The sequence below is a fragment of the Drosophila willistoni genome, assembly GCF_018902025.1.
Source record: "Drosophila willistoni isolate 14030-0811.24 chromosome 2L unlocalized genomic scaffold, UCI_dwil_1.1 Seg168, whole genome shotgun sequence".
NCBI classification, from domain to species: Eukaryota; Metazoa; Arthropoda; class Insecta; order Diptera; family Drosophilidae; genus Drosophila; species Drosophila willistoni.
In genome coordinates this window covers 5,568,893-5,583,336 of record NW_025814047.1, presented here as the reverse complement: position 1 = coordinate 5,583,336, position 14,444 = coordinate 5,568,893, and the positions used below count along the sequence as shown (strand labels likewise).

The following is a 14,444-nucleotide window of genomic DNA, read 5'->3' as shown; positions in this document are numbered from 1 at the left end:
TCATTTGTTATTTTTTAAACGAAGAGATTATCTGTCTTTTATATGAGTTTCATGTATCCGTTTTACTTTTACAACTTAATAAAAATACAGCTTCAATGATTTTTTAATAAAAACTATCCTTAAGTCTGACTGAAAAGTAAATGTCGCAAAGTAGCAAATAATACTATTAAATTTCAACACACAAAATTAGAATCTTTGAATCTCTCATGTGAACAAAAAAAAAATATTTATTATTTAATAATTGATTTATCTTAATTCTAGAGTTCAGTGTTAGCTACTCTTTAGGGCACTAATTATTACACAGCATTTGCATTTCTTATATATGTATATGGATGAGAATATTTAATGCATATGCCAAATATTTGAAAAAAAAACCACATCGGCTCGAAGCAGAAATTCTGTTTTGCTTAACTAATTTAAAAGTGGTTAAACTTTTCATTCTTAGATATTAACTAGTATTTTAAGATATCAAAAAAAAAGAAAGACAAATCCAATAGTTAGATAAATATTTTTTTTTCAATGAAAACGTATCTTAAGTGTTTGTGTGTATCTTAAGTACCCTTAATGATTAAACAGCATCTTACAATGACTATATTTCTGATGCCAAGAGAGTGCTTGTGCTTATTTACATTACGAAAATTAGGGAGATAAAAAGTGGAAAACTTTGGAATACCATTAGCGCCAACACAACTTCGTGACATATAACTACAACTACATTTAAAAGTTTATGTGTTTTTGTTTTTTTTTTTTTTGTACAGTGAAAAGATACATTCATTGATTGTGCTTATTATTCAAAATTGCTTTTCTTTTTAGTCGCCGGCTGGTGCCTCTGAAGTTTTCTTTTTACGTGAAGGCTTTTTCACGTGCAAACTGTTGGAGCGAACATTATTGCATAACATTCCGGCCCAATCGCTTTCAGTTAGCTCAAGTTGATGGGCTTGACGAGCATGTAGACGAAGCCTGAAATTGGAAAAGAAGAATTCGCTCGATAAAAAAAAGCAAAAACAAACTGATCGATCAAAGTTCATTTATTTGCACTTACGGTCCGCGTCGCACGTAGGTTTTATCACAATTCGGACACTTGTACGACTGTCCATTGCCCCTGTGAATCCGCATATGAACTCTCAAATTGAAACTATTTATCATCTCTTTTTCACAAATATTGCAGATATGACGAACCTTCAGATGCACGGCATTTTGATGACGAACCATATGATGTTTAAAATTAAACGTCTTCGTACAACCATTCAATGAGCATCTGAAGGCTTTATCTTTGCTGCTCGTGTCATGTTTTTCTGCGTGCTTCATTAAGATATGTCGCTCCAATTCCGGCTTCTTGATAAAGCACTTGGGACAGCGGTTGCATTGAAATCGGCGTGCCAAATGTCGTTTCATGTGAAACTTTAGCAATGTAAGGGTACGAAACGTTGCATGACATGTGGAACACTTGTGCTGGAAGGCAACTCGACGCGGCTCTCCGCCAGAATGCATTTCGGTTTCATGTTTAACGAGTTTACTTAGTTCATCAAATGTCTTATTGCACAATTTGCATACAAAAATCGGGGTGCGTGGAAGACGCGTTCGTCCGTCCTTAATGGGTGATGGCTCCATGGTGGCGGCAGTTAATAACTTGTCACTGCCATTGAGTACATGACTGGGAAGCTCTTCGGCTGCTGGTGTATAACCATCTGTTGTAGTAGTGTTGTTGTTGTTGTTATTATTGTTATTGTTTGTAGTAGTGGTAGTACTGCTGGGATTGGTATTGTTAGAATCGGGATTTGGGGTATTGATGTTACCATTGGGCGTAGATGTACTATCACCCATAAAATCATAATCGAAATCGAAGTGTGTTGGTGTATTAAAAATTGTTGAAGATGTCGAAGCTGTGGTTACTGTTGGTGAAGCTGGTGCTGTTGCCGGAGCCGCTGTTGTTGTAGTTGTAGTTGCTGTGGTGTTAGCAGTAGTAACTTCAGTTGGCTTTACTTCCAAAGTAGATGGTTCCGAATTGGCTGTTGATAAAGCCGCAGGTTCATTTTCTTCCACTGTTGCAGCAGCAGCTTCACCTTCAGCCTCTTTCTCACTTTGAACGAGTGTATCGGTGGTTTCTGAGTTTTTTTTTTTTTTTTTGTTGTTCATTGTTTATCATGAAATGGTAATGTCGATTGTTGTTTTTGTTGGTTAGACGATGAATGATTGAACAACAGCGGCATGTATTGAGTATAGTTGGAAGTGGAATTTGAATTGTAGGATAATGTTGGAAGGGAATTCTTGACCATCTTACCGCATTCGGTGACATTTATTCCATCTATTCCAGCATTAGCAGCAGCAGCAGCCCCCATCGATGTGTCAGCAGCAACGGGAACCATCGCTGTGTCATCAGGAACAGGAGCCGCTACCGGTGTGTCAGCTTCCTTTTCTGCGGTGGCATCTACGGCATTGTTCAATGGCACGATTTCGTTTGCCACCGCATTGGTTTCGGTTTGGCTTGGTGATGGTATTGTTGCGGCTGGACCTGTTAGCTCAATTATGGTGTCCACCAGGTGACTACGTTGTAAATGACGTGTTAGTGTCCTTTTGGCAGCAAACGAACGTATACAACGTGGGCACTCAAATGGCAATTCTAGAGAGATAAAATCAAAATACATTAGCAACTTGCCCACTAATTATTAATATCATCAAATACTTACTACGTATAATAAACACTTCATTGGCATGTACGGAAACTAACACAAAAAATAAGATAAGAAAAGAAAGAAAATATGAAACGAAAATTGATTTATAATTGATATAAAAAAAGCACGAAACAAAAGTAGTACAAATCCTAACAAGCCCTGCACCTAATCAAGATATCAAATTATTAATGAAAAGAAAAGTAAATCAGGACTGTTTTCGAATGTTTTTGTCGAAATCGGGTTTAAGATCCGTTGTCGCTTCCGATTCGGAGCCAAATCATTTGCCCTTGAGTCAGTGGAATGAAGTATGGAAGTTAATCCAAAATTTTTATCTGAATTCATGAATATTACGGCTTTTAAATATTTTTCTATTAATCTGTAATATGTTGAAAACAATTCTAAGTATTAGTAAATAATTTTGTTTCAACCATTAATTTACAAGAATTATAAAGTCGAAATGGAATTCTCTCGTACTCGAAAGATATGACAATAAAAGAAAAATAAATTTCGATGTAAAATATATGGCTAAAATGGTGTAAAACTTAAATTCGATAACCAGGTCTAGAATAACATATGAAAGCTGATTTGTCAGGAATTGCACTCAAAAACAAATTTATACCTAAATAATTATAAAGCACATCGATTCATTCAACTGGATATAGTAAAGACAACAAAAGTGTTTTGAACTTAAAAAACGATGCGGAATTCATCTCGATTTATGATTAAAATCGACTCGGAAACGAGAACACTAAAGTAATTTAAAATCTAATAAAAGATATAATTGTACTTAAAGGTAAAATGTTTCGCAAAATAAAAGCAAAGTTAAAGTTTTGAAAAAAATTAGAATTTGCTTACCACCATCATTTATGCCATGATGAGCATTTAAATGCTTTTTCATATCCGCATCCGACTCACACTCAAATGGACATTTGGCGCACATAAGCATTGGATCTACAATTAATTTTAGAGAAAAACGTAAGATAGTTCTTTTTAATATTCTGTTTTTTCTTACCTTTATTGACATCAACCTGAATGGTTTCCTTATTAGAACGAGCTACTGTTATTTTATCTCCCTTTGCCTGGACCATATCGCGGGTGGGCATGCGTTTGTGTACGGTCTTGTAATGCCGTATAAGTAGACGTTTCATATTGTAAAGATTTGTGCACAATTCACATCGATAGGGAGCCAGACCTGTGTCAATACATACATTAGCGTTTTTGGTCTGAACGAGAGATCGATACAAACGTACCCCTATGAACAAACATATGATTCTCGAATTTGTATTGGCTGGTAAACTTTTTGTTGCAATAGATGCAATATGGTTTTTGCAAATGTCTCGACTGCTCATCATCGAAGTCATCGACATCGTCGTCATCACTGGTTAGCAATAGATTCTGATCAGTTGCATCATCATTGTTGTCATTTTCATCATCATTATCAACATCCTCCTCTTCTTCCTCCTCCTCCACCTCTTCGGCTTCCTCTTCAACCACATCTTTCGGAGCACCAACAACTGCCTCTCCACCACCCTCTTCCTCCTCTTCGAATTCACCAAAGAGATTTTCGGCATCAAAATCTAAGCTTATATTATTATTATCAATAACTATATCATCGCCATCAACAACGGGCATACCATCCGCTGGTATGGTGCATATGGCTGCCACATCTGTATTATCGATAAAGTCTTGCATATCGCCAAAAGTTGTTGGTAAATTTGGATTCGGGATTGGCGGAATAGTTGTCTGCTCAGTTGTCTGGACAAGATTCTCGTTGGCTGAGATTTCTGGAAATGCTTCAACATATGTGTTGGTGGTGGTGTTGGTACAATTGATATTGCTATTATCCACAATAGCTGAAGGAACTGTGGAAGCTTGCAATGGTGGTGCTGGTGCAGGTGGTGGTGGTGGTGGTGGTGCTAGTGGGACAACTGTAGTCACAGCTGTTTGCGTGCCATTGGGGAAAAATAATGGTGTTGCATCAACAACCACACTAATATCGCCCATTGGTGTTATAGTTGCTGTTGTATTCGCCTGTGCCGGCTGCTGCGCAATAATATTTGTGGCGGTTTGTGGAAGAATTTGCTGTACAGGCACTGGATCTGTAACGTATAATTGATACAGATTGTTAGCTACTCAACGATATATAGTTCATATAACTTACAAGGATTAACAATATTTTGCCCTTGATCCGTCGGCAATTGAGGGATTGCCGTGTTTACCACTGTCTCCGCGCCACCAGACCAACAGGGGCGTAATTGCACCTCTGTGGGACGAACCATGTGTTTGTCAGTATAATGGTCATACAGCTCATTTGATATCCTTGTCTCGAACAGGCACAGATCACATGATAATATCTCACCCTGTTCTACAGTCGATGTTTGAGCCGGGGCTGGGACCGGGGCCGGTGTCGGCGGCTCCTGATGCATTACTTTATGATGATAGGCAAGATCAGAGCTAAGCAGCGAAAAGAAATTACACTGATCGCAATGAAATTTGGGTAAATCTAAAAAAGAAAAACACACAAAACGGAAATAATATGAAACATATTCGTATGGCCCATATGAACGGATTCACTTACTACTGTGGGTTAATTGATGAGATTTTAAGCGGGCCAAAGTGGGAAATGATTTCATACAAATTGTGCACTTGTGCTTGAAAGTAGCAGCTGCCATTTTTCCAGGTCTTGGCTTGGTTTTTATTTGCGGTAGATTTTCCTCCACAATAAGGTCATTAATATCTATATCCATGGGATCGAGGGATAGGTTGTCATTTCCAAGAAGAGTTTGTAAATTTAAATTGCTCGTGGGTGCCACATTACGTTTGCTGTCATCGATATATTCAAAAAGGACTCCTAAAAAATAGAAAATGCAATCAATTTATGACAGATTTAAGACCTGAAAGCATTCTTTCTTACCACCACCATTCACTTGTTGTAGTGATCCATCAGGCATGACAAGGAATTCCGTGCCAATGCTAACATTATTCGCACTTGTCTCCTTATTGGGCATCGAGTGTGGCTCAATATTGTATTCACTTTTTGGCTGAGCATAATCCTCGGGTGTCAATACAGTCGGTATAAGCATTTCAATATCCTCTAGAGTGCAAACTTTAGGACCTTCTTGCAGTTTTTGTTCAAGTTGTTCCAAATTAATGCGATCTTCCGCCTGAGCTGTTGTTAGATTGTGCATCACTCGATAGTGTTCCATTAGATGGCTCTGCTTTATCGTACTAAAAATGCACATCGAGCAATTCTGAATGATTGTATCTAAAAATCGAAGCAGAAAACTGTTTAGGAATCAAAGGAACTTGTATTATGAATGGAAACCAACCTCTGTGCAGACGTATGTGCTGCTTAAGTTCCATACGATTGTGTACCACTGTGCCACAAATTTTGCATTCATGGCGGATATTGCCCGACTTCTGCGATCTCGCCTTGCTGTCTGGTGAAGGGACTTCCTTTGGCGCCGTCTAAAAAAAGAGTCATCACATACATATATATATGCGTCAGCCACCCCCCACATCCACGCACGCACACTCACAAACACACGCACACACATCCAACGAATACCCACCTCATGTCTAAAATTGCCATTAAGCTGCACTCCAAGCCGCGAATGTGTTGGCTTATCTGAACATAGTTTACGGCAAAGAATCTCATGGGCACGCAAAGCATTTTGCAGAAAATAGTAAGAGATTTGCAAAGTCTTGCTACACTCCGTGCAGATTAATTGTGGCAAATCGGGTTTATTATCCGTGCGTATGCAAAAGAGTAAGCAACGCAATAAAGGGATTTTATCCGATTCATCATTTCCCTCCAAGTTTCGTGATACCATCAACGTATCCAGTTGAATGAAATCCGCGTCCGATTTGAGACAGCAGCGACAAACGTATTCGTAATTTGCATTGGACTTGATGAACTGAAGCTCCGCTTTCGCCCTTTCGTTGCTTCTTCTCTTGATTTGACTTGGCATTGGCATGGTTGACACATAAAAAACTCATTTACCGCGTTTTGATAATAATTTGTACAATTGTTTTGCAGTTTATGGCATTAGTTTTGGGATTTTCACTCCCTCTTTAGGTCACAACATTAAAAATGTAATGTTTTCCTGCGTCTTTTCAGACGCTTGCAGCACCGATAACTGGTTTCTATAGCTCTCTCTGTCTCTGTTATCGATATGTTTGTCTTAGTGTGATAACTGCGACTGTACACACTAACTGTGACTGTGAATAAGAAATGACATGATTCAAGACTTTAGTCGGAAACTGTTTTAATTTATGCGTTAATCAATTGAAATTAAAAAAAAAAACACCAAATCAGATAGCATAGGTTTGCAAATTTCGCGTTTGTTATTTCATATTAAAAAAAATAAACAATATATACATGGCCAAACATATATAATTTTTTTAATTCCAAAATGATAATATAGAAAACAATTAGTATAATAAATATCTGCTTACTCCAAATTTGCATATAATTAAATTTAATTGGAAAATCTGGTAAGTGCGCAGAATAAAAATCACATTATTTGTAATCTCTAAAGTTATCGCTATCGATATACGTTTTACTTAATCGTCAGCCAAGTTAAAACTAGAACTTTAATTCATGGTTTAAATTAGTTAAAATTTCATTCTCTTGTACATATACCTATTAAATATTGGCTTGTAATATGACGAACATTTTGCCACCCGAAGTAATAAGGGTTTGGATGTCTCTCTTCCTTCAAAATGGTGCTTTTGTGACTATAACAAAACTGGAAAAGTGCTTGCTGTCGCTCTCAATAAGTTCAGGTGAGGAGGCTCAACAACAACAATAAAAAACAAACAAAATAAACAATTGTTTTTATATCACAGATCAAGCTAGCCAAGCAGTGAACACTGCTTTAAATTTGGGCATTCTAGTTCCCAAAGTGGTAAATGCAAATGGACGTGGGCGAGGAAGAGGTAAAGGAACTAAAGTAAGATTTTATCAAAAATTGGCTACTGCACCTGGTTCATTGAAGGATGAATATTGTTTGGAGTGCCATTTAACGAAAAGAGAAGAACCTGAATCTGAATCTGAGTTGCAGCATTGCCTCACCTGTGCACGCAGTTTTCATGCTGCCTGCCATCGCAAAGATCCACACAAACCGAACTATTCGGTGCCATCATACAAAGGGCAAACCTATAAATTGCCAGTCAATGAATCTGATACAGATTTGGAAGATAATAATAGTGATACAAATAACGATGACAATAGTAATATAATTTCTCCGGAAAGCGAACTAACCCTTGACCACAATAGTAATGTTAATCTCAATCCACATGCCGATTCGTTTCTCAAGCACGAGCATGACGATGATGTTTTCTTTGTGAGCGAACAGCCGGCCTCAGTAAGACGTCGAAGACAAAGCCAGATTAAAAGTGAATTCCAGGCGCTAAATGATATACCAGATGTTGATATGGAACTGGAGCTTTGTACTGTTTGCCGCCTGCAAAAATTTGCCGCTCTACACAATCCTCCGCACTTGGGTAAAGAGGAGCTAAACTGTCTGCTAGACTATTCTTGGAAAAGTCATCAAAGTTGGCTGTCAATGGATGTGCGAAAATATATAACAAAACACTGGAGCAGACGAGATGGGAACTTGGTCAAGCGTTTGCTTTTTCGTAATGATATTCTTGGCCTCAGTGACATCACCAAAAAGATTTCCAATCAGAAGTATAAGTATTTGACGGAATTACTAATCGATCTGATTGACTTACAGCACAATATCGGAATATTCTTTGGCACCAAATGTCAGGAATATAATGACACCAAGTGGCTGTTGCGGGATGTAACCCATGATATTCGGGAGATACGTCGTTGTCCGGACTGTTATCGGTTCTCAAGTGAGGCGAATCGTTCGACTTTTTGGTTCGCCAAGCCCTGCCTGCAACGCCATGAACTAGTCTATGCCAAGCAGTCGGGATCGCCTCCCTGGCCAGCCAAGGTCATACGAGTTTTATCCCGCAAACCGAATAAATATGACGTTCGCTTCTTTGGCGGCTCTCATTCACGTGCTCTAGTTGCTGCACGGGATATCCTGCCCATAGATGCAGACATCTCCGCCCACCTTAAAAAGAGGAATTCGCGGGCATTGAGTGCTGCTGTTCAGGAGCTAAAATGTCATGAAATGTTATCGCGCTTTTCGGCATCGTTTTTTGGATACCATTCCAATCCTCAAGTAGGCGAACAACTAATTCAAAACGCCCTTCGTCACTATGCAGAGGAATTTGTGACAGATCGCTTTATCAGTACTCCAACTCCGACAACTATTCCAGCAAATAGAAAGAGGAATCTCCAAGAGCGGGAACCCACCATCTTGGCACCCTTTGCCAAGCGTTTACGGTCTTCGACTCCTGCATACCTAACCAGACATCGGAAAAGTGCAGCAGCAGTTACATCAGCCGCTTCCATTGACATGGAAGGAGAATACTTTGACGAAGCAAATGCAAATATTTCCAGCAGTGGGGACTATCATCAGTTGGCTTCGGAGCTTTTAGCAACTCAAGAGGAACTCTTCAAATGTAAGAGTGAGCTGGCCATAGTGCAACAAAATTTGGAAGATGTGAAACGTAGGAAATGGTGCTACTTCTGTCTTAAGGAAGCTATTTTCGATTGTTGCTTTTCCGCTTCTTACTGCAGCGTTGCTTGCAAGCGTAAGGATAAACGAGCGCATCTCACTATATGCAAACTAAAACAATAACTAGGTATTTTCTTACTCAAACAATAATACAATTTGTTATACTCTTAAAAAACATGAAAAAGGAAGTACTATAATGTGCCACTAATAATCTTTTTTCAGTCAGAAACGTGATATAATAAAGTAGACGTTATATATACATTTGAAACCAATTGTGGCGAAGGTAAAATAATAGAGTCTCTCGTTAAATTAAAATATGTAAATTTTATTTTCTATACTTAATTGAAACACAAATAAAATAAAAGTTGAGTTTAAATATGAACTGCTAACGGTTGTTTTGACTGATTTGACTTATTAAATTTAAGTTGGCAGCTCTGCTTGCAGCATGCTGTACTTTTTGAGTTCGATAGAATATGTACACACTGTTAAGAACAGCTGACTGGTGAAATCAGTTGTTATTTAACGGTTCAACTTTGCGTGTGAGGTGTGCTTTCGCGTCGGATGATTTTGTTTTTTTTTTTTTACAAATCTGTTCGTGTTTTTTTGCGCTGGTGTTTTTGTCCGTAAAGTACTTTGCGCACACTTTAAGAAGCACTGACAGCGACAAAGGTCATTACGCGCGAACAAATAAAAACAACAACAACTGGATTTGTGAAAAAATCAATTTTAATTCAACATCCAATTGGCATAATATTGTGAGAAGGAAGTGTGTGAGAGAGAGGGAGGGAAATTCAGAATGCCTGCCAGTGGAGGAACTTTCGATGCCTGGGATACGGCCGTATTGGCCAGTATTCTGGTTATATCCGCATTGATTGGCATTTATTATCGTTATACAGGTGGCAAACAAAAAACCACAAAGGAATATCTAATGGCAGACCAGAGTATGACCACTTTTCCGGTATCCTTTAGCCTGATGGCCAGTTTCATGTCAGCAATATCCCTAATGGGCGTCTCGAATGAATCATATCAATTTGGCACAATGTTTTGTGTCATAAACATTGCCTATTGGATCAGCACGCCAATTGCCGCTTATATCTTTTTGCCGGTTTTCTATCGCATGCGAACGACAAGTGTTTATGAGTATTTGGAGCGTCGATTCGGTCAGGCGACACGTCTCGCCGCCTCCTTGGCCTTTACCATTCAAATGATTCTCTATATGGGCATTGCTCTGTATGCTCCCGCTCTCGCTTTGGAGGCAGTGACTGGAGTGCCTAGGAATACGGCCATATTGGTAATTGGATTAGTTTGCACCTTCTATTCTACATTGGGAGGACTCAAGGCCGTCCTGATAACGGATGTATTTCAATCGTTCCTAATGTTTGCCGCCATATATGCTGTGATTTTTGTATCCGCTGTCAAGGCTGGAGGCTTTGGTGCTATTTGGCAAGTGGCTGTGGAACGAGGACGTGTCGAGTTTTTGGACTTTTCGCTGGATCTCTCGGTACGCCACACTTGGTGGTCATTGATCATCGGCGGCATGGTTACCTATTTATCACTCTATGGTGTCAATCAAACCCAAGTTCAACGCCTTTTGAGTGTCCACAATCTGAAGAGTGCTCAGTCAGCGCTTTGGTGGAACTTGCCTATACTTGGATTATTGAGCTTTAGCACCATTTTCAGTGGTTTGGCAATATTCTATTACTACAGAGACTGTGATCCAATGCTGGAAGAACGCATCAAGACCGGAGATCAGCTAATGCCACTCTTTGCCGTCGATACAATGGGTAAGAGATAGATAGCATATATTTTATTTACCAAATTACTTATATATGTGATCTCTTTGTCTTTGGCGACAGGTCAATATCCTGGACTGTGTGGACTCTTTGTCTCGGGCATTTTCTCGGCCAGTCTATCGACAATCTCTTCCGCCGTGACATCTCTCTCAGCTGTGACGTTGGAGGATTACCTCAAGCCTTTGTACAAGACAGTCTTTAAACGTACCTTAATCGATTCCAAGTCTACTCTGCCCACCAAAATAGTCGCCTGCATTTTTGGACTACTCTGCATAGGATTGGCTTTTGTTGCCGGCTCTCTGGGTGGTGTACTCCAAGCATCACTGACCATTTTTGGTGTAGTGGGCGGCCCATTGCTGGCGATCTTTACTCTGGGAGTCTGCACTACGCGAACAAATCAACGCGGAGTCCTCTGGGGATTCGCAATTGGCTTAGCTTTCTCCTTCTATATTGGTTTCGGTGTATCCAAGCCACAGCCCAAGCCCTTGAGTTTCAGTACGGCGGGCTGTGCTAATGTTACTCTAGTAGCCGAAGCTCACAGCCTCACAACAGAGAGCAGCTTGGCAGGTGGAAATCCCACTGATTCCGAGGACATTTTTTGGCTCTATAAACTCTCCTATTTGTGGTACTGTGTCCTTGGATTCCTTTTGACAATAGGAGTTGGATATTTCTTAAGCATTATTCTTGAACATTTCCAATGGGCTGATAATTCGCAAATCTATGTCGATAAATATGCAAAACAACTGGATTATGATTTATTTGCACCAATTTTATCACGTCGTTGGCGACGAAAGGACCAGCAGCGTCTACAAGCTGCCCAGGATGAGACTCTAACCAAGCTTACCCATCCACCAAATTGGGAGGTGACGAGCCCGAAATAATCCTATATACTAAGACTACAAATAATTTATTTATAAAAACCAAAACCATGACATTGAGGGGCAAAACTAAATTAATCACATTTTATTGGTGTCGTTACTTAGTAGATAAAAAAATGAAAATATTAGCAACATTTATATATATAATCATAGTATAAGTTAATTGTTGGTCGTACCTGCATATAAACAGTGTGACCTATTTGTATACCTGCGAGCGCATTGAGAAAGTCTTCCATTTTGCAAATACTTTAATTGTTAACTATATACACAGCATATAAGATAAATATGATATATATATATATATATGTATACACATGAACTTTTTACAAGAAACGAAACCAACCAAAAAACACATAAACTTACCTCGTAGCTAAATTTAACCAGCTGAATCTGATGTAATCATATAAACTAAACTTGTTGAAAGCAAATAGAAATGTTCATACATATAATATACATATACATGAAATTGTTTAAATTTAAGAACCTTGAATTTGTTTAAGTTGCAATTTGTCAATATTTGTTTCATTTTACTCAAATTAACAAAAAGTCCTGGAGGCACTTGGCACAAATTAATATAATTTAATGTCAAACACTTTAAAATATTGTTCAAAATTACTAGAAATATATTGCAATGAGCATTATCAGCCTATATGCTCTTTGCAATTATAAACTTAATATTTGATATTTGTTTAAATTTAAGTTTTTAAGATTAATTTCTTACCATTTTATATTAATAGTATTTTTTGTAATTATTTTTAAAACAATATTTGTAAAATTTCAGGGTATTTTAGAGTCAGGTCTTATCTTACCTCATACACATATGTTTATATACTATACTTAATTGAAATTCATTTGCATCCAAGTTTCTAGTTACGAAATATTTATATATATGTATGTATATTGTAAATTGTGCATATTGTGACGTTAGAAATCAATGAACAATAATTAATTAAAGCAAAAACAACAGCTGACTCTAAGAAAAAAAAAACAAATTAGTTTAATTTAGCAAACACGTGAAATGGGTTCAAGTGTTTTGGCCGCAGTTGAAATAAAAGCCATGACTACACATTAAAAATCAACATATTCATCACAAGTATAGAGTAAAGTGAGTAGAGTAGCTTCGCTTCGATAAGCAAATTTTGACGTTATCAGCAAGTGTGCTTTCTCCTCTACCTCACCTCACCTTTTTTTCTTTTTGGTTAAGATTCTATTTTTATTTCGTAACTTCTTCTATTTGGTCATTGCGCCATTTGGGTACAAAGTCCCATTAAGTGGAAAGCATTGTCAGAGCTGCAAATTACTTTAATTGCTTGCCCACAAAAAGGTTAACACATGAATATTTCCTAACATGCAAAGATCAACAATTCAATTGGAGCCGTCAATCGTTAATTGATCATGCTCAAATTTCTATTTGTTTTGGTGGTGGAAAGTTTTTGTTTTTTGTCTAACATCAAGAGTTCAGAGTGCCAATTCCTCTCATAATTTATGAAAGTTCTGTGGAAAGAAACCCAAACCCAAAAGAAAAAGTCGAGTAGCAAACTTAGTTCTTTTAATTGAGGCTACGACCATGAGATACCCTGTTGCATAATTTCTATCCATTTAATTAAACTGTAAAGTGCTTTTCTTTGTAGTTTTATCACTGTTTGAATTGTAAAGAAAAAATTGCAAAACTGATAAACGTTGGAACGTGTTTGTCAACTATGAATAATGCCATAACTATAACCCACTTAATCAGCTCGAATTAATGACCGAAGCGGTCGCATATTTGGATTAAGAACTTGGGAACTTTAAAGCTAAATTCCAACTATCATAAAATAAAAATAACAACTTGATTGATGAGCCGATTTCGAAATTAGAGAAATTCTATTAAAGAGCTTCAGAGATGACAATCAATTCTAATGAATAATCTTCAAAATGGCTTGAATGAGAATGAAATTTGAGTTTGATGGAATGAGTGAACTGATGTAAGACTCAGTCACACAATATTCCAATGAAACATAAACAAATTTAATGAGTTGGAATTGAATTGTATTGCTCAGGGACGTATCCAGGTGTTGCGGAACTTTTTGGTCATTACTGAAACTGTTTTGCATCCAATACATTAAAATCCGGATTTATATTTTTGTATTTTTTGGTTGTTTAATTGTTACGATTTCTGGCAAGAACTTTTTAAAGCTAAGGAATCTTTTTTCGCTTCATTTAGTTGCAATTCTCGATGAGTTTAGGCGTTGTAGGTACGGCTATTGCAATTCTTAAGTTCTTGAGCATGGATGATAGAACTTGGTGTTTTCTGAAATAGCTATACAACCTGCTGACCTTTTTGAATATGAAAATTTTGGATGTATTAATCATTGGAACAAACTTCGAGCCGGCTAAGAAAAAAAATCTTGATATCAATTAAAAAGGTAGCCATAAACAACCAACAGTAAAATTAATGAAGTTTAGTCGTTAAGCTTGGCCAAAACTTTCTTCAAAACGATTGACCCAAAATGATTGAATGAA

General features: G+C 37.7%; 3 protein-coding genes across 4 annotated transcripts; 2 read left to right on the top strand and 1 right to left on the bottom strand.

Moving 5' to 3' along the window:
• Positions 1-200: 200 nt before the first annotated feature.
• LOC6640972 (ras-responsive element-binding protein 1) lies at positions 201-6,816 on the bottom strand. Of its 2 annotated transcripts, none has more exons than XM_023175041.2 (12): positions 6,245-6,816; positions 6,002-6,140; positions 5,587-5,937; positions 5,251-5,523; positions 4,834-5,175; positions 3,923-4,771; positions 3,685-3,864; positions 3,528-3,623; positions 2,688-2,723; positions 2,282-2,620; positions 1,043-2,105; positions 201-960 (listed from the first exon to the last, which is right to left on the bottom strand). In XM_023175041.2, exons 1-12 carry the CDS (start codon positions 6,647-6,649, stop codon positions 810-812), a joined length of 4,224 nt encoding a protein of 1,407 aa, XP_023030809.1. In that variant the 5' UTR covers positions 6,650-6,816; the 3' UTR covers positions 201-809. The 2 variants fall into 2 exon arrangements, with proteins under 2 accessions (XP_023030809.1, XP_023030810.1); XM_023175042.2 differs by having other exon boundaries at positions 1,043-1,688.
• Positions 6,817-7,226: 410 nt separating this feature from the next.
• Positions 7,227-9,653, top strand: LOC6640971 (zinc finger MYND domain-containing protein 11). The gene is made up of 2 exons (XM_023175012.2): positions 7,227-7,460; positions 7,524-9,653. Exons 1-2 carry the CDS (start codon positions 7,340-7,342, stop codon positions 9,392-9,394), a joined length of 1,992 nt encoding a protein of 663 aa, XP_023030780.2. The 5' UTR covers positions 7,227-7,339; the 3' UTR covers positions 9,395-9,653.
• A 135-nt stretch (positions 9,654-9,788) lies between these two features.
• LOC6640918 (putative sodium-dependent multivitamin transporter) lies at positions 9,789-12,906 on the top strand. The gene is made up of 2 exons (XM_002063843.4): positions 9,789-11,055; positions 11,128-12,906. The coding sequence occupies exons 1-2, from the start codon at positions 10,068-10,070 to the stop codon at positions 11,943-11,945; spliced, it is 1,806 nt and encodes a 601-aa protein (XP_002063879.1). The 5' UTR covers positions 9,789-10,067; the 3' UTR covers positions 11,946-12,906.
• The last annotated feature ends 1,538 nt before the right edge of the window (positions 12,907-14,444 follow it).

What these genes read in the sequence shown, in the direction of transcription:
- LOC6640972 (XM_023175041.2), bottom strand. Translation starts at nt 6,649, where the DNA reads ATGCCAATGCCAAGTCAAATCAAGAGAAGAAGCAACGAAAGGGCGAAA. An exon ending in TGAAGTGTTTATTATACGTA is followed by an intron (nt 2,621 to 2,687) that starts GTAAGTATTTGA and finishes TTATCTCTCTAG; the next exon opens with AATTGCCATTTGAGTGCCCA. An exon ending in AATAAATGTCACCGAATGCG is followed by an intron (nt 2,106 to 2,281) that starts GTAAGATGGTCA and finishes AAAAAAACTCAG; the next exon opens with AAACCACCGATACACTCGTT.
- LOC6640971 (XM_023175012.2), top strand. Translation starts at nt 7,340, where the DNA reads ATGACGAACATTTTGCCACCCGAAGTAATAAGGGTTTGGATGTCTCTC. An exon ending in GTCGCTCTCAATAAGTTCAG is followed by an intron (nt 7,461 to 7,523) that starts GTGAGGAGGCTC and finishes TTTATATCACAG; the next exon opens with ATCAAGCTAGCCAAGCAGTG.
- LOC6640918 (XM_002063843.4), top strand. Translation starts at nt 10,068, where the DNA reads ATGCCTGCCAGTGGAGGAACTTTCGATGCCTGGGATACGGCCGTATTG. An exon ending in CTTTGCCGTCGATACAATGG is followed by an intron (nt 11,056 to 11,127) that starts GTAAGAGATAGA and finishes CTTTGGCGACAG; the next exon opens with GTCAATATCCTGGACTGTGT.